At 36.4% G+C, this 18,639-nt stretch overlaps 1 protein-coding gene across 1 annotated transcript; it reads left to right on the plus strand.

Annotated features, from left to right (window-relative positions):
• The first annotated feature begins 7,324 nt into the window (after window positions 1-7,324).
• Window positions 7,325-15,461, plus strand: LOC126727267 (cysteine-rich receptor-like protein kinase 44). The gene is made up of 8 exons (XM_050432852.1): window positions 7,325-8,218; window positions 8,334-8,357; window positions 10,453-10,616; window positions 11,349-11,467; window positions 11,586-11,796; window positions 11,920-12,157; window positions 14,681-14,831; window positions 14,960-15,461. The coding sequence occupies exons 1-8, from the start codon at window positions 7,398-7,400 to the stop codon at window positions 15,263-15,265; spliced, it is 2,034 nt and encodes a 677-aa protein (XP_050288809.1). The 5' UTR covers window positions 7,325-7,397; the 3' UTR covers window positions 15,266-15,461.
• The last annotated feature ends 3,178 nt before the right edge of the window (window positions 15,462-18,639 follow it).

Consider the following 18,639-nt stretch of genomic DNA (forward strand, 5'->3'; position numbering starts at 1 on the left):
GCCCTTGATCAACGTTGGTGACTCTTCACCTCCCCGAGGAATGCGCCGGTCTACGAGTCGTTTTTCCTAGATTTACGTACGCTGCCGTTATGCCGCGTGGTTATCCGCAACGTGCCTTTAATCCCTTGCCATTTACGAGACCTTCCAGATGTAACGGTTACTGATGGTGTGGGAGAACGAAGCGACGCGTCGTACTCTGGATTTCCTTGAGGGTCCGAATGTGTCACATACCCTCTTCTTCGTCCTCTATATAAAGAGAGAAAACAGGGGGTGACCTTTTCATATCAGAATCCCTCACGTTCTTCCCAGAGTCCATTTCCTCCTTCTGGTTGCTCCCTCTTCTATAATACTTATTTCTCAGTAATCCACCATGAACAAATCCTTCTTTTCCCAGAAACGCCATATCCCAACAAAACTCGAGATGGCTCGGTCTGGGCAAGGATGGCGGAGGCTTAAGACTGGCTTCCCTATTCTTTTAGCCAAAATCCGAAGTAGGGACTCGTCACACCCCAGTTCTGGTGTGACTGAGTCGAAAACTTCCCTTGTCATCTCCATCTGCTCTCTCACGAGCATACCTAATAAGGCTCCCCTTCTCCCTCTTTTGCTCCTTTTATTTTCTTTTCATTGCTTCACTCTTCTTCTCCTCCTTCCCGCTCATATCCTCCATTTTCTTTTGCCCTTGCATTCTTCAGTAACAAGAGCTTGCTGAAGTGCTTCCATGTGTTCCAATTCTTCTTCCTTCTCCTTCATTATTTTTGTATAAGGATCTTCCCCTGATAGGAGCAGTACCGAGGCATAGATTTCAGAAAGACTTTGAAGACGAATGCAGAAGGCACCTGATGGTTTACTTATTTGTATTACGGATATTGTTACTGTTTTAACAGTAAAAAATTTTTTTATATAGGCTTGTTTGAGCCCTTCTTTGTACGTTGTAACAAATTTTCATAGTAATAAAAGTTAGTGTTACTCTATTTCTTATGTCTTATTTGTATATTTTAACAAGTGTGAAAGCGCTGCTCGGCATAATAGTATAGCATTTCAATCTATAATAACTAAGGCCAAAGCAATCCTTGATAAAAAGATGCCACGATAACTTTAAAGAGATTACTATTCATCATAACAATCCCACCAGCGAAGAATGAGACTTATCTTAAAGTTAGCAGTGATGGGTGTTGAATGCTCGATAAAGTGTGAGAGGTATTTTTCCGAGGACATGTTACCCCTCGGATGAATGGCCCCCTTAGGTTGACGATCATTAGGTTGGCCTGCCATCTTCCTGACATACGAGCCTTAACCTTTTCCAGTGTTTAAACCGAGAAATTTCTTCATTCGGGCAGTCGATTTCCCGCGAAGCCTGAGTCCGAGGACTTTGCAAGACCTGGGTTTTGTCCATGACTTATGCGTTTTATCTTATGTGCTTGATTTTTCCCTTTGGCTTGAGTCCGATACTTGTGTCTTTATCGGTACTTGGTTTTCCCTTTTAGCTTGAGTCCGAGGACCATGCAAGCCTCAGATTCTGTCCGAGACCAATGTCTGCATCAGCACTTGGTTTTCCCTTTTAGCTTGAGTCCGAGGACCATGCAAGCCTTAGGTTCTGTCCGAGACCAATGTCTGCATCAGCACTTGGTTTTCCCTTTTAGCTTGAGTCCGAGGACCATGCAAGCCTTAGGTTCTGTCCGAGACCAATGTCTGCATCAGTACTTGGTTTTCCCTTTTAGCTTGAGTCCGGGGACCATGCAAGCCTTAGGTTCTGTCCGAGACCAATGTCTGCATCAGTACTTGGTTTTCCCTTTTAGCTTGAGTCCGGGGACCATGCAAGCCTTAGGTTCTGTCCGAGACCAATGTCTGCATCAGTACTTGGTTTTCCCTTTTAGCTTGAGTCCGAGGACCATGCAAGCCTTAGGTTCTGTCCAAGACTTTGAGTTCAGATCTTCCCTTTCATCGAGCATTTCCCGAGGTGCCAAACAGGGTGTCCCTAGGCCTTCACGCCAAGAACCCGCGGATCAAGATACATTTCTGCAAACTCTGGCCACGCAGTACTTCTCTGACGCCCCAGGGATCGAGGCGCGCCTTCACGAGGCTTCTTGAGTCTCTAGACTGCAGTTGACGTTGGAAGTTGAGCCAAAGCCACTTTGTCTGTAGTGTTCCTTGGGACACCGCGTGAGTTGACTGCCATCATCTTGTCTTTTCAAATAAATAGGAGGGAGAGAGGGTTGCTTTATATATACACCCATCCTTTTATTTTTCTCTCATATCACGCTCCCCATATCCGTAGCTCTCCTTTCTTGGCATAACATGTGGAAAGCGAGGGTTGGGAAGAAAGAACCTTCTCCGCCGCAGAAGCGCCGTGTCCTCATGAGGCTTATAACAGTAAGGTATGGGCACAGGAAGCACAAGTTCAGAAGAGTACTCCATCTCCACCGAGGGGGAACGGCGTCTCTCCCTCTTTTAGTCAAAATCCGAAGCAGGCTCTGTTCATGCCAGCACTTTAGTATGTCAGAAGAAAGATTCTCCGCCATCAGCGCCTCTGCTTAGCAGCAGGCGAATATTTAGAGAAAGCCCCTCAGTTTCCCACTCCCTGCATCTTTCCTTCAACGGTGCCAGGCTCAAGTTGGGTTTCTTTGGCTGCCTGAGTTATGGGCATGTAGGAGCGCGGGGGAAGAATAAGGTCTCGGAGCTGTAGCCAACCTTTCCTCCGACATACCTCCTCGGCTTTCTCCAGCTTTCTTGTATTTTTCTTTTTCTTGCTTCTGTAGTAAGCTTTGACGTAGGCTGATTCCAGCTTTTCATTGTACTCTGTACTATTTCTTCGTTGTAATAAAAATGGAAATTGACTTACATGTTTTAAGCGTTGATCTATTGGGCAATACCACTTTGTGAACGAATGTGCTCTATGTATGCGTTGTTTTGAAAATATTTGTAACAAAGCTATTTTGAAGTATAATCTAACCAACTCTCATCTACCAGCACTATCAGGTATTACATCGATAATTTGTAATAAATCGAACTTAGGAAACTGACCGAGATATCAGTTGTGTATTCTGTGATGAGCGCATGAATATCGTCCAAGGCTGATGATTTCTAAGCAATCCATCTGAGCAATTGACTGGGACATAGGGGACTCCGATGACGCTTTCTTGTATTCGGTTTCCCCATAGGCTTCGGTCCGAGGACCATGCAAGGCCTTGGTTCTGTCCATTACTTATAAGATGTCCTCTTTGTACTTGGTTTCCCCACAGGCTTGGGTCCGAGGACTATGCAAGGCCTTGGTTCTGTCCATTACTTATAAGAGTTCTTCGTTGTACTTGGTTTCCCCACAGGCTTGGGTCCGAGGACCATGCAAGGCCTTGGTTCTGTCCATTACTTGTAAGAGTTCTTCGTTGTACTTGGTTTCCCCACAGGCTTGGGTCCGAGGACCATGCAAGGCCTTGGTTCTGTCCATTACTTTTAAGATGTCCTCTTTGTACTTGGTTTCCCCACAGGCTTGGGTCCGAGGACCATGCAAGGCCTTGGTTCTGTCCATTACTTGTAAGAGTTCTTCGTTGTACTTGGTTTCCCCACAGGCTTGGGTCCGAGGACCATGCAAGGCCTTGGTTCTGTCCATTACTTTTAAGATGTCCTCTTTGTACTTGGTTTCCCCACAGGCTTGGGTCCGAGGACCATGCAAGGCCTTGGTTCTGTCCATTACTTGTAAGAGTTCTTCGTTGTACTTGGTTTCCCCACAGGCTTGGGTCCGAGGATCATGCAAGGCCTTGGTTCTGTCCATTACTTTTAAGATGTCCTCTTTGTACTTGGTTTCCCCACAGGCTTGGGTCCGAGGACCATGCAAGGCCTTGGTTCTGTCCATTACTTGTAAGAGTTCTTCGTTGTACTTGGTTTCCCCACAGGCTTGGGTCCGAGGACCATGCAAGGCCTTGGTTCTGTCCATTACTTTTAAGATGTCCTCTTTGTACTTGGTTTCCCCACAGGCTTGGGTCCGAGGACCATGCAAGGCCTTGGTTCTGTCCATTACTTATAAGAGTTCTTCGTTGTACTTGGTTTCCCCACAGGCTTGGGTCCGAGGACCATGCAAGGCCTTGGTTCTGTCCATTACTTTTAAGATGTCCTCTTTGTACTTGGTTTCCCCACAGGCTTGGGTCCGAGGACCATGCAAGGCCTTGGTTCTGTCCATTACTTATAAGAGTTCTTCGTTGTACTTGGTTTCCCCACAGGCTTGGGTCCGAGGACCATGCAAGGCCTTGGTTCTGTCCATTACTTTTAAGATGTCCTCTTTGTACTTGGTTTCCCCACAGGCTTGGGTCCGAGGACCATGCAAGGCCTTGGTTCTGTCCATTACTTATAAGAGTTCTTCGTTGTACTTGGTTTCCCCACAGGCTTGGGTCCGAGGACCATGCAAGGCCGTGGTTCTGTCCATTACTTTTAAGATGTCCTCTTTGTACTTGGTTTCCCCACAGGCTTGGGTCCGAGGACCATGCAAGGCCTTGGTTCTGTCCATTACTTATAAGAGTTCTTCGTTGTACTTGGTTTCCCCACAGGCTTGGGTCCGAGGACCATGCAAGGCCTTGGTTCTGTCCATTACTTTTAAGATGTCCTCTTTGTACTTGGTTTCCCCACAGGCTTGGGTCCAAGGACCATGCAAGGCCTTGGTTCTGTCCATTACTTATAAGAGTTCTTCGTTGTACTTGGTTTCCCCACAGGCTTGGGTCCGAGGACCATGCAAGGCCTTGGTTCTGTCCATTACTTTTAAGATGTCCTCTTTGTACTTGGTTTCCCCACAGGCTTGGGTCCGAGGACCATGCAAGGCCTTGGTTCTGTCCATTACTTATAAGAGTTCTTCGTTGTTGATAGTCTTTTCTCTATACTGACTTATTCCTTGAAGGTCAGCCCCTAGACCAGAGAGGGAAGAGTTGGCTCGAGGCCGCAAGCCCCTAGAGCTGTCCACTCCGTTGGCAGTGCACGGCGCAGCTCCTAGCGGTGGCTCATGGCGGAGTAACAACCGTACGTCGCCGGGAATGGGAAAAACCCGTGAGCCTCTGTTTGCTGGAGAGCTGACTCGTGCGCCACCCGTGCCAACGCGCAAGCCCTTTCCCACAGACGGCGCCAATTGTAGGGACACAAAATCTTCAGCGGCCCATCAACGTTGTTGGGCTCGCGCAAGGAAAATCCCTCACAATGATATTTGTAGAGAGTGGGCTTAACAAAAGGCCAGCGTTGGGTCGAGGGGCGGCATCTCGGGCCGGACTACAGGCATACCGACATGAGGAAGAGCTTCGGGCTGGATATTCAGGCCCTTCAATCTTGTATCTAGGAGGATTTGGCTCCTCGGATATGATCCGAGGCGTGAGGGCGCTGTTCCCGGTCACCCATCGGTGGGATTTTAGGTGATGTCCGGCGTGTCTTATCCAGACCCTCACTTTCATCAAGTCTTTCTCCAGAAGCCAGATGGGAGTCCCTTCTTTGGTCACATAACATTCTCTTTTATACTAGCCTACGTTAGTTGTCCTTCGTCCACGTGTAGGGTCGATCTTTCCGGGACAGATATCTGTCCCATCAGTCTAGTCCCAAATTTGCTGTAGATGATCCATAAAGCCTAAGATCCCGGCTTTGTTAGGGGCAGTGTTATGTCAGGGAAGGGTATTAAGGACTATTTCCATGAGATATTTTCTGACCTCTCAAGCTCGCCTGTATCCCATTTTCGTCAGTGGGGTCCTGGGCTTTCCGAGGACGGAGTGGTCCTCGGACGTGTCTTTTGGCCATATCGAGCTCACTACTTTCGGGCTTGGGACCTGGCCTCCTTTAGTTTGGGGGCCTGTGGATTCCCTATAAGTGAGCGAGCCGGGCCCGTAGATTCTTGGGCCCCCACAATATATACATATTTTGTATGTAATTGGGCTGGGGCTTTTTATTTTTATTTTTTAAAGTATTAAATGTGTGAAGGCATATTTGGATTATGTATGAACTTGTAACTTTCATTTGTAAAAATTCATGGCAATTGATATGAATTTTTACCAAATAATTAAATTTATACATTTTTCAAATAATGTATTTTTAAAATAACGGTAATCTTAAAATAGTACACGAGTCCTTATTATTTCCAAAATATTTCATTTCCCAACTTCAATTTGAATATAGATTCTAGTGCAAAATATTAGTACAAAATATTTTTCTTTTCTGAGAATCCAATTGACTTCATTGACTTAAACACTAAGTGTGAAAGGTATATAACCATACAATAGTGTCTTGAACTAGGATTTTGTTGTGAGGGAGTAAAAAATAAAATGATTATTATTTTTTTTTTGTGTACAATTGTCATATTACATACAATAAGTTAACATAGTATTCTAAATTGTATACAATACAACTATATCATACAATCTAAAAAAATTATTATAGTTTAAAGACCAGTAAGAAAACAATGATAGAATGCATAAATAAATATAAATAAATAATTAATCATAATATTTGTTAAATTAATAATAATTTATTATAATCATACGTAATATCAATTAAATAAAAATATATGATAAAGAAGAATAGTAACATACCTAAGAGTGGTTGGGAGTAAATGTTAAACTAAGGGGAAAAAAAAATATTGTAACTTATATAAGATTTTGCTTTTGAAGTGTATGAATTTTTAACCACACATATGGTCATTCTCTTGGAATTGAAGCAAGTACTAAAAGACTTTTTGGACTCGAAAAACTGTAGAACACTTATCCAACTACTTGATTAGATAGAAAGAAAATATAGAAGAGAGAATGAGAAAGAATCATAGATGTAAATACATATCAGTTAGTTGTATAAGTGATGTAATTTTTTATTGATGAAGAAGAAAAATGTAGAAAAAAACAGTTTCATTCTACCATCAACAGTAAAGTAAGTCAGAGTCTAGAGAAAATGTTTATCTATTTTTTAACAAGGGAGCAATTTTAAGAGTAATGCTATTGACAAAACATTTACACAATAAAATCTAGATAGCAAATTGTTAAAGTATGTAAAAAAGTGATGTTAGTTATGAGTTTAGATAAAAAACCAATTACAACTTGTTACTTAATCTTTATTGTAAAAATATTGTAAAAATAGCACTAATATGATCACATTTCAATTGGATTAAAACAAAATTTAGGATGAGTTATTCAAAATTTTATTTTAGGGGTAAAAAAGAAATTTAAATATAATTTTTTTTTGGGCCAAGCCAGGGGGCTCATTTGAACCCCCTGGGCGGCTGAGTCAAGTGAAGTGATAAGTACACCACTTGCTAATAATCTATTCAATATTCATCTTTATTTTTCCAATAAAAGGTATTCATTTTTTTTACACCCGGCATAATTATCGTCGAATCATTTAGCATTCTATGTTAAAATCTTCCCATTGATGCAGAATACAGAGGAACAATAATGATGAGCACTTCAAGATTACCACTTTTCTTTTATGCCATTCTACTCGTTCCCCTTGTAAGTCACAGCTTAGTATTGCAGCGAGATCCCTACGTTCTCCATGATTGTTCAACTAGTGGTAATGTGAGCAGTAACAGTACCTTCAGAGCGAACCTCAACACCCTCATCTCCAACTTCTCTTCCAACACCCAAATCAATTATGGGTTCTACAGTTTCTCCGCCGGAGAGGGCACCAACAAAGTTTACGCCACTGGGTTTTGTAGAGCTGACCTTACAACAACTGATTGCAGTACCTGTGTCAACAATTCAGCTCGCGAGCTCTTAAAGTTGTGTCCAAACGAGAAAGAGGGCATCATGTGGTACATGAATTGTACAGTTCGATACTCAAACAACTCAATATTAGGTGTTATTGAATTTACACCTACTCAAGCTCTTGTAGCTGGTCTTGTCTCGAACTTGACTGAGTCCAACGAGGTGTTAAAAACCTTATTTTATGACCTGAGAGTTGGAGCTTCAGCTGGAGGTGATTTTGGCAAGGTTGCAGTTGGAAATGCGAACTATAAAAGTCAAAACTCTATGATCTACGGGCTTATGCAATGTAGTCCTGATTTGTCAGAGATAGATTGTAGCAATTGCTTAGTTCGCGCTCAAAGCTATTTTCAAGATTGCTGTAGTAAATATGCTGGAGTGAGAATTCTTGCACCCAGCTGCAACTTAAGAATAGAGACTGAACAATTCTATGGCAGCACTCTTGTTGAATCGCTGCCATCATTATCTCCTCCTCCTGCGCCTGCAAAATCAATATCTCCTCCTCCTCTTGTGCCTTCAAAAGGTATGTTTCCCAAACGTACGCACGTGGAAGAAGCACTCACATCAATAAGTGTATAATAGCATAAAAGCTAAATTTTTCACATTAAACTACATGCGGTATATCAGTCAAAACACAAACACTTACAGCTCGTAATGTTAAGACTTCAAAGATCACTGAGGCACATCCGCACATGCCATATTAAGTTTGCTACGCGTATTGTTATCTGATCGGCTAGATTGGGATTAGTTGCAGAGTTTGATTGGTTCTCTCTCTGTTAATGTATTTATAAGTGTAGAACATTAAAGTAAGTATGCAGATAGAATTCCCATAATTTTCTTGGGAATTTCTCTTCTAGTCATGCTCATCCATGGCTTCCAAAATACAATCTTCCCCGTCATCTAATCATGCTGCCACTGCAAACGATACTTCCAGTCCCTATTTTCTGCATAGTGGTTATAGCTTTTAATTTATAATATATTTTTCATTTATGCTCACCTCTGATTAAGCTAAATGATTTAGTGAACTATTGTGAAGCTTTTAACATGGTGTTTTGTTTCTCATCGGTTCTGCACCTTCATCACTCCCACTCCTCTGCTGTCTACAAAGTTGATAAAAAGAAAAGAAAAAAAGAAGAAGTAATTTTTGTGCCATTTAAATTATTTACGCTTTTAAGTTTTAACTTTTGTTTTGTCCTTCAAATTTTTCTAGGAGGAAAAGCCGGGCCATGATTTCTTAAGACTCCAAAAGTATTGATTAGTCTGATCATTTTTTCTTCTCATTTACTAATAATTGCCATTTAAAAAATTAATTTCGAAATGTTTTATAAAATATGTTAGGATTACCACTTCTGCCACAACTTGTGGTGAAAATAAAGATAATAGAAATTTTGGGTGGAAAAGTTGGTGAAAAAGTAATGTTTTCCATTATTTGATGAACGAGGAAAAACACTCAAAATAAGAGAGAAAATGATAGAGTTAAAGTGTTTTTCACCAAAACCCACCAAATCGGAGGAGAAAATTTTACTAAAATTGAATAGTTAAGCCAAAATGACTTAATTGTCCTTTCACATCACCTTTTTCTTTTTATTTTCTACCCACCAACTATCATTTTGGTCCTATCCCAATCTTCTTCTTTATCTAATGTAAATTTATACAAACTTTAATTTTTTATTGCTCTCATTTTCTTCTCCACCAAACAAAGCAAATTTATATTTATTTTCCACCAGCTGACTTTTTTAATCTCCCAACCAAACATACAATAGCACAAATCATGCATGTACATGTAGTTAGTTGTGTCTCTAGAATTATTCTATTTATCTTCCTACTTTTCTATCCTCACAATATTTTTCATCTCCCACTTTCCCAAACGCAGCACCAAAGGAAGCCTTTAAGCTTTTTGCTATCTACGAGCATGTGTTTACCTTTAAATTTAATAGCCACTAAAGTATAATTAATGGCGTTAATTTCTACGGTAGCTTTAGCATTTTTCGTTGTGAATACATGCTTCTGCTTATGGGTTCTATGGGTTGCCAATTTTTAACCAGTTTGTTATCTCAAACAGAGATTCATGATCATTATTCTTGACTGAAATTTCAAACGAAAAATATATATATCAGAAATAACGACAGATCATTGGTGTGACTATATGTCTATAAGTAGTATAAATTTGGTGGATAGGTTTTGTTTATGAGTCTCTTACACTGCAGTGTCCTTAATATGGATATAAAATCTTGTGATTAATTGTGATAGGACTGCTTGCTCATATGCAGCCAAAATGATCAACTTCCATGACCTGAAGAATACTATAATAAAATAATAGAAAGCCCACCCCACTTGTCTTAATGGGTTGTTATGTGGGGGATGGTGATGAGTTGTGCAACATGGCAACTTCTGCAAGTGGGATATCTTTTCACACCTCACAATATTTATCATATTTCTAGGTCCCGATGTTTCTTATATTTTTAATCAAGCATATACTTTATTTCACACTTAAACTAATTGATGTCTAATAAGTTAAGTGTCAGTAATAAATCCAAGTAAAAGTAATATTGTTCGAGCTACGAGACTTTTAACTGTGTTTTATCATAAGTTGATAACTCAACATGCTGTTAAAATGAATGTATATTGATTGTTGATTTCTAATTAATTATTCATGCTTTCAACTTTTATTTGTAATTTTTAACTTCTTTTTCCCACTAATAATGTTAATTTCAAATTTAAGCTTGGAATGTTTTCTTGAGTACAGATATCTGATTTTTACAGGAAAGGGGAGTAACTCATCTAAAACTATCATCACCATAGTTGTGGTGATCATTTTCGTTGTAATAATCACCTGCATCTGCATCTGCATCTGCATCTCTTTAAGAGTGAGGAAGCAAAGAAAGAAAGCTAAAAGTAAGTTGAAATTTGGTTTGTTGTTCCTATTTTCAAATATATAATTTCTTTAAAATATAAGAATAAATTCAGACAATAAGTGTGTGTGTTTATATATACATATATGATGCTTTATTTATAGGCAATAGTAGTGACAATTGACTTTCAAGGCATAAATTTTTCCTAAAAATTTATAGGTAAAACGGAACATAAAGTAATGTGGGGTACTTTTCAATGAGTTCTAGTTCAGATTATTGGATCACCAGATAATAATAGCATTCAAACTAACATTCAATATCAATTCTGATTGCTATCTATATCTCCTCCTATTTTTTAGCTTGGTGATCGTGATTTAGAGATAGGCTTGATCTTCGTATCCTGAGGTGATTTAATAATACAGATGACACCTTTTGCTTTTGTGAGAGAGATAAAATATGAGGTGGTGTGTTCATGATACTTGTGTGGCTTATTATAATAGAAAAACAAATAGGGGTACCTACAAAACAGAATTAAGCTACCATCGTTTTAACATTAAATCAAATTTTCTAGAAAGATAAGCTATTGAAAGAGCTAGTGTTCCTCTGGAAAACATTATCTGTGCATTAGTAGTTCTCTACGATGACTTCAGTAATTAGTCTTTGCGAGTCTATTAATGACGTATGCACATAATTTAAATTGTATCAATCTTTTTTAAACAGAAAAAGAAAAAAGAAAAAAAGAACTGCTTATCTAATCCTGATGCATTGACTGGTTCCACATGTGAAGCAGTGGATGAAATTAGCAGTACTGAATCCTTGCATTTCCATTTTCCAACAATTAGAGTTGCTACAGATAACTTTTCTGATGCAAATAAAATTGGTCAAGGCGGATTTGGTGTTGTTTATAAGGTAATTTGACAATTCCATAAGGTTAAGTATATCAATTGTTTGCCATAACAAGTTCAATTCACAATTTTTTATTATTAGTATCAAGGGTTGCATATTGAATATTTTAATGTGTCTATAGGGTAGGCTTTCCAATGGACAAGAAATAGCTGTCAAAAGGCTATCCCCGGGTTCTGGACAAGGTGATTTAGAATTTAAGAATGAGATATTGTTAGTTGCTAAGCTTCAACATCGGAATTTAGTTAAGCTACGAGGTTTCTGCTTGGAAGGATGTGAAAGGCTTCTGATTTATGAGTTTGTGCCAAATGGAAGCCTCGATCAAGTTATATTTGGTATGGTTGCAATTCTCCCGTAAATTCTAGATTTATTCATAATATTTTATAGGTTGCATGTATTCTCAAATACACTTGAATGTGTCCTTTTTCAATAGACTCATAGTTTAATGAATAATATAGATCCCACAAAACGTGCATATTTGGATTGGCAAACGCGTTACAAAATCATAGAAGGCATTGCTCGAGGTCTTCTTTATCTTCATGAAGATTCTCGACTTCGCATCATTCATCGTGATCTTAAAACTAGTAACATACTGCTAGATGATGAGATGAATCCCAAAATTGCAGATTTCGGCCTGGCAAGATTGGTTATACTGGATCAAACCCATATCAATACAAATAGAATCGTCGGAACGTAGTAAGTATCCTAGCAAGTAAAATTTATAATTACTGTAATATTACATGTTTGTATTATCAATTACAAGAATTATGTTGCGTTGTAAAAACAAGTCCCAACAAATATTGAACCATCTCCAATAAAATGCCCAATTACATCACAAATTCCAATCTAAGACTCCTAAACTAAAAGTTGCAATAAAAGGTAGAAGGTCTTGATCAGAATGTACCTGTCTTTCCTGAAAACACTCTAAAGAACACATTACCGCATGTGTGGAAAGAAAGACATATAACCAATATGAAACACAAATATAAAAACAAAAGTAAACTAACTCTCCCCCAAAGTTAGATATATCAAAAACTTTTATTGTCTCTCCCTTTCAAAAACAATTTCATCTCCCCCTAAACAAAACAAACAAGATTTCCACATTTCATCTGTTTCTCCCCTTTTTGTCACATATTGACAAAGGCAACCCACTCAGAAGGTAGACAGAAAACATATGCAACAGAGAATAAGAGAAAATAAAGAATTAAGGGAACACAAAACAATTCAACTCTATAGAAAATAGAGACAACTCCTCCTATGAAGAGCAACAACTCCCCCTATGAACAACAAAGGTTAAAAACAAGCTTCTCCTCCTATAAAAATAGGAAAAACAAAACAAGTTTTGGGAAAAAAAATTTTGGGGAAATTTTAGGAGGAGGGGAAAAGTAAAAAGACACAAACCTAACCAAAAAAAATAAACTAAGGATACACATGAATACAAATATTCTCTCTTTCCATAAATGCAAAATTGACATTATGTGACCCATAAACAGATGGTGTTTGAACTCAAATCAAGTAGAGAAAATATTTGCACATTATTATCCATCATATCTCTTAAGAAAAATATTTTCTGCAGCTCACACATAAAAATAGCATATACTAAAAAGTACATAACTCAAAAATTAATCAATCAATTTCTAGATCAAAATTAGAAATAGCTTAGCACTTTTATAACACATACTTTTTATATTTCTCCAAAATATCAAGCATGTTCTAAATCAAGAGAGAGATATCATAATTCATGTAATCCTAAAAAAAAAAAAACTTGATACAAAATAAAATATATTTGTCTTTTTGAAAATTTTCAATGTTTTTGGATTTTTGAATAATCAAACAACTTAAGAAAATAAAACAACCAAAACCTAAAAGTAAACATGTCTACAAATAATTGAAAGAATTAAATTAGGAACAAGTAAACAACACTCACCTTTGCAATTCTTTTCTCACCCATATAGCACGAGTCTTCAGCTTTGTAGGTGAAATTCCATGTGAAGCAGAGTGTATTTGAGGGATTATACTAATATTCTAAGAAAGACTGAAATCTTGCAAATTCCTTTCACAAGCCTTAAAAAAGATCAACTAAAACAATAGTGTCCTTTTTATTCAACACATCACAATCAAAAAATGTAAGACACTTAAAATTATTCATGATAAAAGGGATCAAGGGTCAACTCTAGGTATAATAACCTAAATTAAGAGTTAACCCACTCTGATACCAATTGTTAGTTTTTAGACCATTGTAAACTAGATTGTTTAATCTAATTAATTAATCAAATGAATATTTAGATTTATTATTCAGATCTAAGTTAAAACAAAACAATCATATCATACAAAGCTGGAAAAATAAATAACAAAACGATATGATGACTCAGGAAAACGAAATCGGTAAAAAACCTGGGGAGGATTTAACCTAACTATCTTCAAGATAAAAAGCAAATCCACTATAGAGAATCGAAGTTTACAATAAGACTTAAACCACTAACATCCAATTGCTAACAAATGTAGAACTTACTGACATGACCATGTGCAAACTTCGAATCCACAAACTCCTTCTCTATTAGGCCTTTGCAACACAAGCACCCACACTTGTGATAAAAAACACAAACTCTTCGTTTGTGACTCCAAGACCATCATTAAAGGTTTAGATCATCAGTACCCTTGATGATTAGAGAATGCAACAACTTCAACAACACTAGATCTTGAGATTCTTCAAGGAATAATACCAGTAGAAGATATGAGAGAGTTTTTTGGGTACAAAACCTTAGATACAAAGGAGGCACACTCTTCTATCTCTGAAAAGCCTTATGAAAACGTGCTTAGAGTTTCCTTTATATACTAAAAGAAGTAGATCTGAAACCCTAATCCTTTTTGGGCTTGAACTGCTATTTGGGCTTAATTAACATTTTGCAGATATGACTCTCAATCAATAGAGCCTGTCTCTCGATTGGTCAAACCAGGAAAATTCAGAACTCTTCTTTTTGCAGCTTGTATATTCTTGAATCTTGACTTGTATCAGCTTGAGCATTGTCTAATAATACCTATAGACTCTAGGATTTATATCTAGACAAGTTTGTATTCATGATTTGCCAATTATTCTAAACTTTTAAAACTTAACAAGTGTTAAGACTTTAGAGCTCTGTTGTCATTTAAATTATACTAATGTTACTAATTCCCATATGCAGTGAGTATATAAAGTTATGTATTAATTTTCTCATGTAGTGGGTATATGGCTCCAGAGTATGCATACCATGGACACTTCTCAGTAAAGTCTGATGTCTTTAGTTTTGGCGTGTTAGTTCTTGAAATGATATGCGGACAAAAAAACAGTTACTTCCGTAACGAAGAAAATGGGGAGGATCTTCTTACTTATGTAAATACAATATCTTCGTATACATTTTCCTTTTACCTTAGATTGGGCTCTACTTGTACAGTGATACTGACAAAATAAAAGAAGTTATATGCTGAATTTTTATGTGTGGCATTTAAATCATTTTGCAGGCATGGACAAATTGGAGGAACATGACAGCTTCAAACATTATAGACCCCATATTAGGGGTTGGTTCAACAATCGAAATAATCCGGTGCATTCACATTGGATTATTATGTGTTCAAGAAAATGCTGCTGATAGACTAACCATGGCTTCAGTTGTTCTAATGCTTAATAGCAACTCTATCACCTTATCAGTACCTTCACGACCTGCATTTTTTATACACAGCAACGTTGAACCAGACTCGCAGTCAGATCAATCTATTCTGCTAGCCTCAACAAATGATGCTTCAATTACTGCATTACATCCTCGCTAAGGTTTGATCAAAGTAACTAAAGTTCTTTACATCAGTTTTGAGAAAAGATTATTTATTGAAGTAACCACGTTGAATAATTTTGAGGCCTATACTACCAGCCTTTCTTTTGGCGGTCTGAGCTACTACTACGTGATGTTATGCAGCAACACATTATGATGAGCATATTCAATTGTGTTCAAGATTTACATATTCTAAATATTCTAAGAGTAATACTACATGCACAAACAATTTGTAAAAATGTTGATGCAGCCAACCTTTTATTGGTTTTCCTTTAAACCTACCGTTAATATAACAGTTTTTAAAATACTTTTTATCTCTAGCACTATTTATATTCTAAAAGTAGTAATAATTGTACACTAGTAGGAAGTAGCAAATGATCCACGAGTTTTAGAAGCAAAAAAAAGAAAACAAAAAGAAAAGAAAAGGTAGGGCTTGAACTACAATTCACAAACATAGAGCACCACAAAAGATGTCACTAGTGGGTTATCATTGGAATCCCTAATCTCACTTATTATAAGAAAAAAAAAATACTTTCTATATTAATTTCTAGGGATTGACAAATACACTTTTTAGTTTTTACAATGGTGGACTGAAATGGGATGAGCTAGTATGCTTCTTTGATGGATTTTTAAGGGGAAATCTTAAAATTGTATATGTACATTATTTTGAGTGTAGTACATTAGATTCTCCAATTAATTAAATTCAAATACATAACTATATTGATTTTGATTGTGCTTGAAAATGATAATATTGATTGTGATTTATTTGTAAATATAATCAATTAAGTATTTGAATTTAATTAGAAAATTTAGTGTACTTCACCAAATGAGCTATACCAAAGTTTTACTTGTATTTTAAACACTTCACCAGTCAATAATCTTAACCAGTGTTTAATGGTAGTCGAAGGTTTAGACTCTTAAACAAAACCTAAAAAAATTATTTAAAATAAATTATTAATGGATATTGTTCCATGTACATGATCAATTCGGTGGAAATAAAGTTTGGTTTAGGAATTTCTAGTACTACAATGCTAAACTCTCCTAAGTAGTTTACTGGGTCTTTTATTTTAAAAATAAGATAATGCGCCATATTATTTTCTAGAGAATACATTTTTTAGCAATAACTATAGAGTTGCATCTTTTCTCACAACTATTGATATTATAAATTGTAAATAATAGATAACACAAAATTTCAATAATAAAAAAAAAAAAGATAATACAAAATTGTTAAGTGTCATTAAAAAAAAGGAAAATATTACAAATACAAATTATTTTACAATATTTTTCACAAGCTATTGATGTGGTGAATTGTTATTGGTAAGTGAAAAAAATTATGTTATTGGTGAGTTCAGATGAGAATCATTAAAATTTGGCTATATTAACAGTTTGTAAAAATATTGTAAAATAGTTTGTGACGGTAGTATTATTCATAAAATAAATAAAATTGTTAGGAAAATATCTATGTAAGAATCTACAATGATTTTTTCAATTAAAAAATATAAAATAATGACGTGTGAGTAGCATTTGTCTAATTTGAAGTGCATGCTTCAGCTTATTCCTCGAGACCCTGGAACAAATGTTTTTTAAATACTGCTGATGATTCTTTAAGCATAAATCTTAAATAGAAGAGAAGAAGAAGAAGCGACAATTGAGAAAAATAATAAGGTTAAATTGAAACTTAACTGTTTCAATTCAAGATTAGATTTTTTGAGATCATGGGCTTCCTAGACTTCGAAAAATCACCAGGCACAAGCTAAAGCCCCACACTTCTCTATACAGATCATGAGTATACATTTTATTTGTTTATATATTAATTAGACTATTCAAATGAGGAGAAAATGGGCAAATGCCCCTTTAAAAAAAAATCTAGCATTTTGCCCTCTTTCCCAAACTAATTAGGAAAATGCCCCTCTTTTGAAACTCGATTTTCTCAAAATCGAGTTATTAAAAAAAAAAATACGGAGCCCTATAGTGGCGTTTTAAGGAGCCTATAGTGATATTTTAAGGACCTATAGTGGCGTTTTTTAACTCGATCTCCATAAAGTCGAGTTACATGCAAATTTTTTTCTTTTTTTTTACCTATAACTCAAATTCTTGGAGATCGAGTTACAAAACGCCACTATAAGTCCTTAAAACGTCACTATAGGCTCCTTAAAAACGCCACTATAGGGCTTAACTCGATTTTGAGAAAATTGAGTTTCAAAAGAGAAGTACTTCCCTAATTAGTTTGGGAACGAGGGCAAAATACTAGATTGTTTTTTTAAAAAGGACAAATGCCAATATTTTCCATTCAAATGATACATTAATTAGAATATACATACAAATCGAAGCAAGTCGTTATTTTTTACCATATGTTTCAATCTGTGGGGAAATCTAGAAAATTAGCAAATCTGCTTAGGTAATAATTAAGGTGGAAAAATCTGCCTAGTTATCACGTCAGGTTAGTACTAACAAACCCTAGTTATTACGCGTTTGGGCCGCAAATGCAGAAATTGTCGTGCGTGGACCAAGCTAGGATATCATCATTCATTGATCGTTACAACGTTGAATAAAGGATTGTAAAATTTTAAACTATTATTTATTATATGCGATAACATTGCTCCACTTTAGTTTAATCTCTGTCAAAAATACTAAAATGTGTCAACTAGTTAAGTTAGAATACCACCTTTCATTAAACATATAATTTTTGCATGGACAACGTCAAATAAATGATTGTAAATTTTAAATAATTATTTATTATATGAGATAACGTCGTATGTGCTACACTTTAGTTTAATCTCCTTGTCAACAGCTAGCACTTCTAGTTACTATAAAAGTACTTTTCTATTTTACTTGCGAAAGGGAATTTTTAAAAATAATAATAATAATTCAATCGTTGGGAGAAGGAGAATTTGAATTAGAAATGTCTCAAAACAAAAATACAAAACAAAACAAAAAAAAGATATGTTTAGGATATCATAAAGAATGTTGATAAGACAAAGTAAGTGGTATCATTAAAAGCATGAAGATTGAACCAAGAAATAAGTGAAGAAAAACGGGTTTAATGAAACTTGACACTAGTCTCGACACTAATTCTCAACACTAAGCTTGAGACCTCTCGATCTATTGAGTTTCGCAAATCTAGAATTATCACATCAAAATTTCAGCCAATGATATGACTTGGATTGCTAAGGTTTCTCTCACTAAACCTCTAGAACATATAAGAACAAAGTTTCTCTCCAAACTAGTTTGGAGAGAAACTCTTCAAACTTCTCATATATTTCTTTTTTGGGTATGAATTTTGAAAATCTAACCGTTGAATTTCATGTTCCTTATGTTTTTAACACACGTATCAAATTTCGTTCAAATTAGATATTATTTATTATTTGATCAATT

Source organism: Quercus robur, chromosome 5, assembly GCF_932294415.1.
Source record: "Quercus robur chromosome 5, dhQueRobu3.1, whole genome shotgun sequence".
In the NCBI taxonomy this organism is placed as follows: Eukaryota; Viridiplantae; Streptophyta; class Magnoliopsida; order Fagales; family Fagaceae; genus Quercus; species Quercus robur.

What these genes read in the sequence shown, in the direction of transcription:
- LOC126727267 (XM_050432852.1), top strand. Translation starts at nt 7,398, where the DNA reads ATGATGAGCACTTCAAGATTACCACTTTTCTTTTATGCCATTCTACTC. An exon ending in ATATCTCCTCCTCCTCTTGT is followed by an intron (nt 8,219 to 8,333) that starts GCCTTCAAAAGG and finishes GCGGTATATCAG; the next exon opens with TCAAAACACAAACACTTACA. An exon ending in AACACAAACACTTACAGCTC is followed by an intron (nt 8,358 to 10,452) that starts GTAATGTTAAGA and finishes TCTTGAGTACAG; the next exon opens with ATATCTGATTTTTACAGGAA.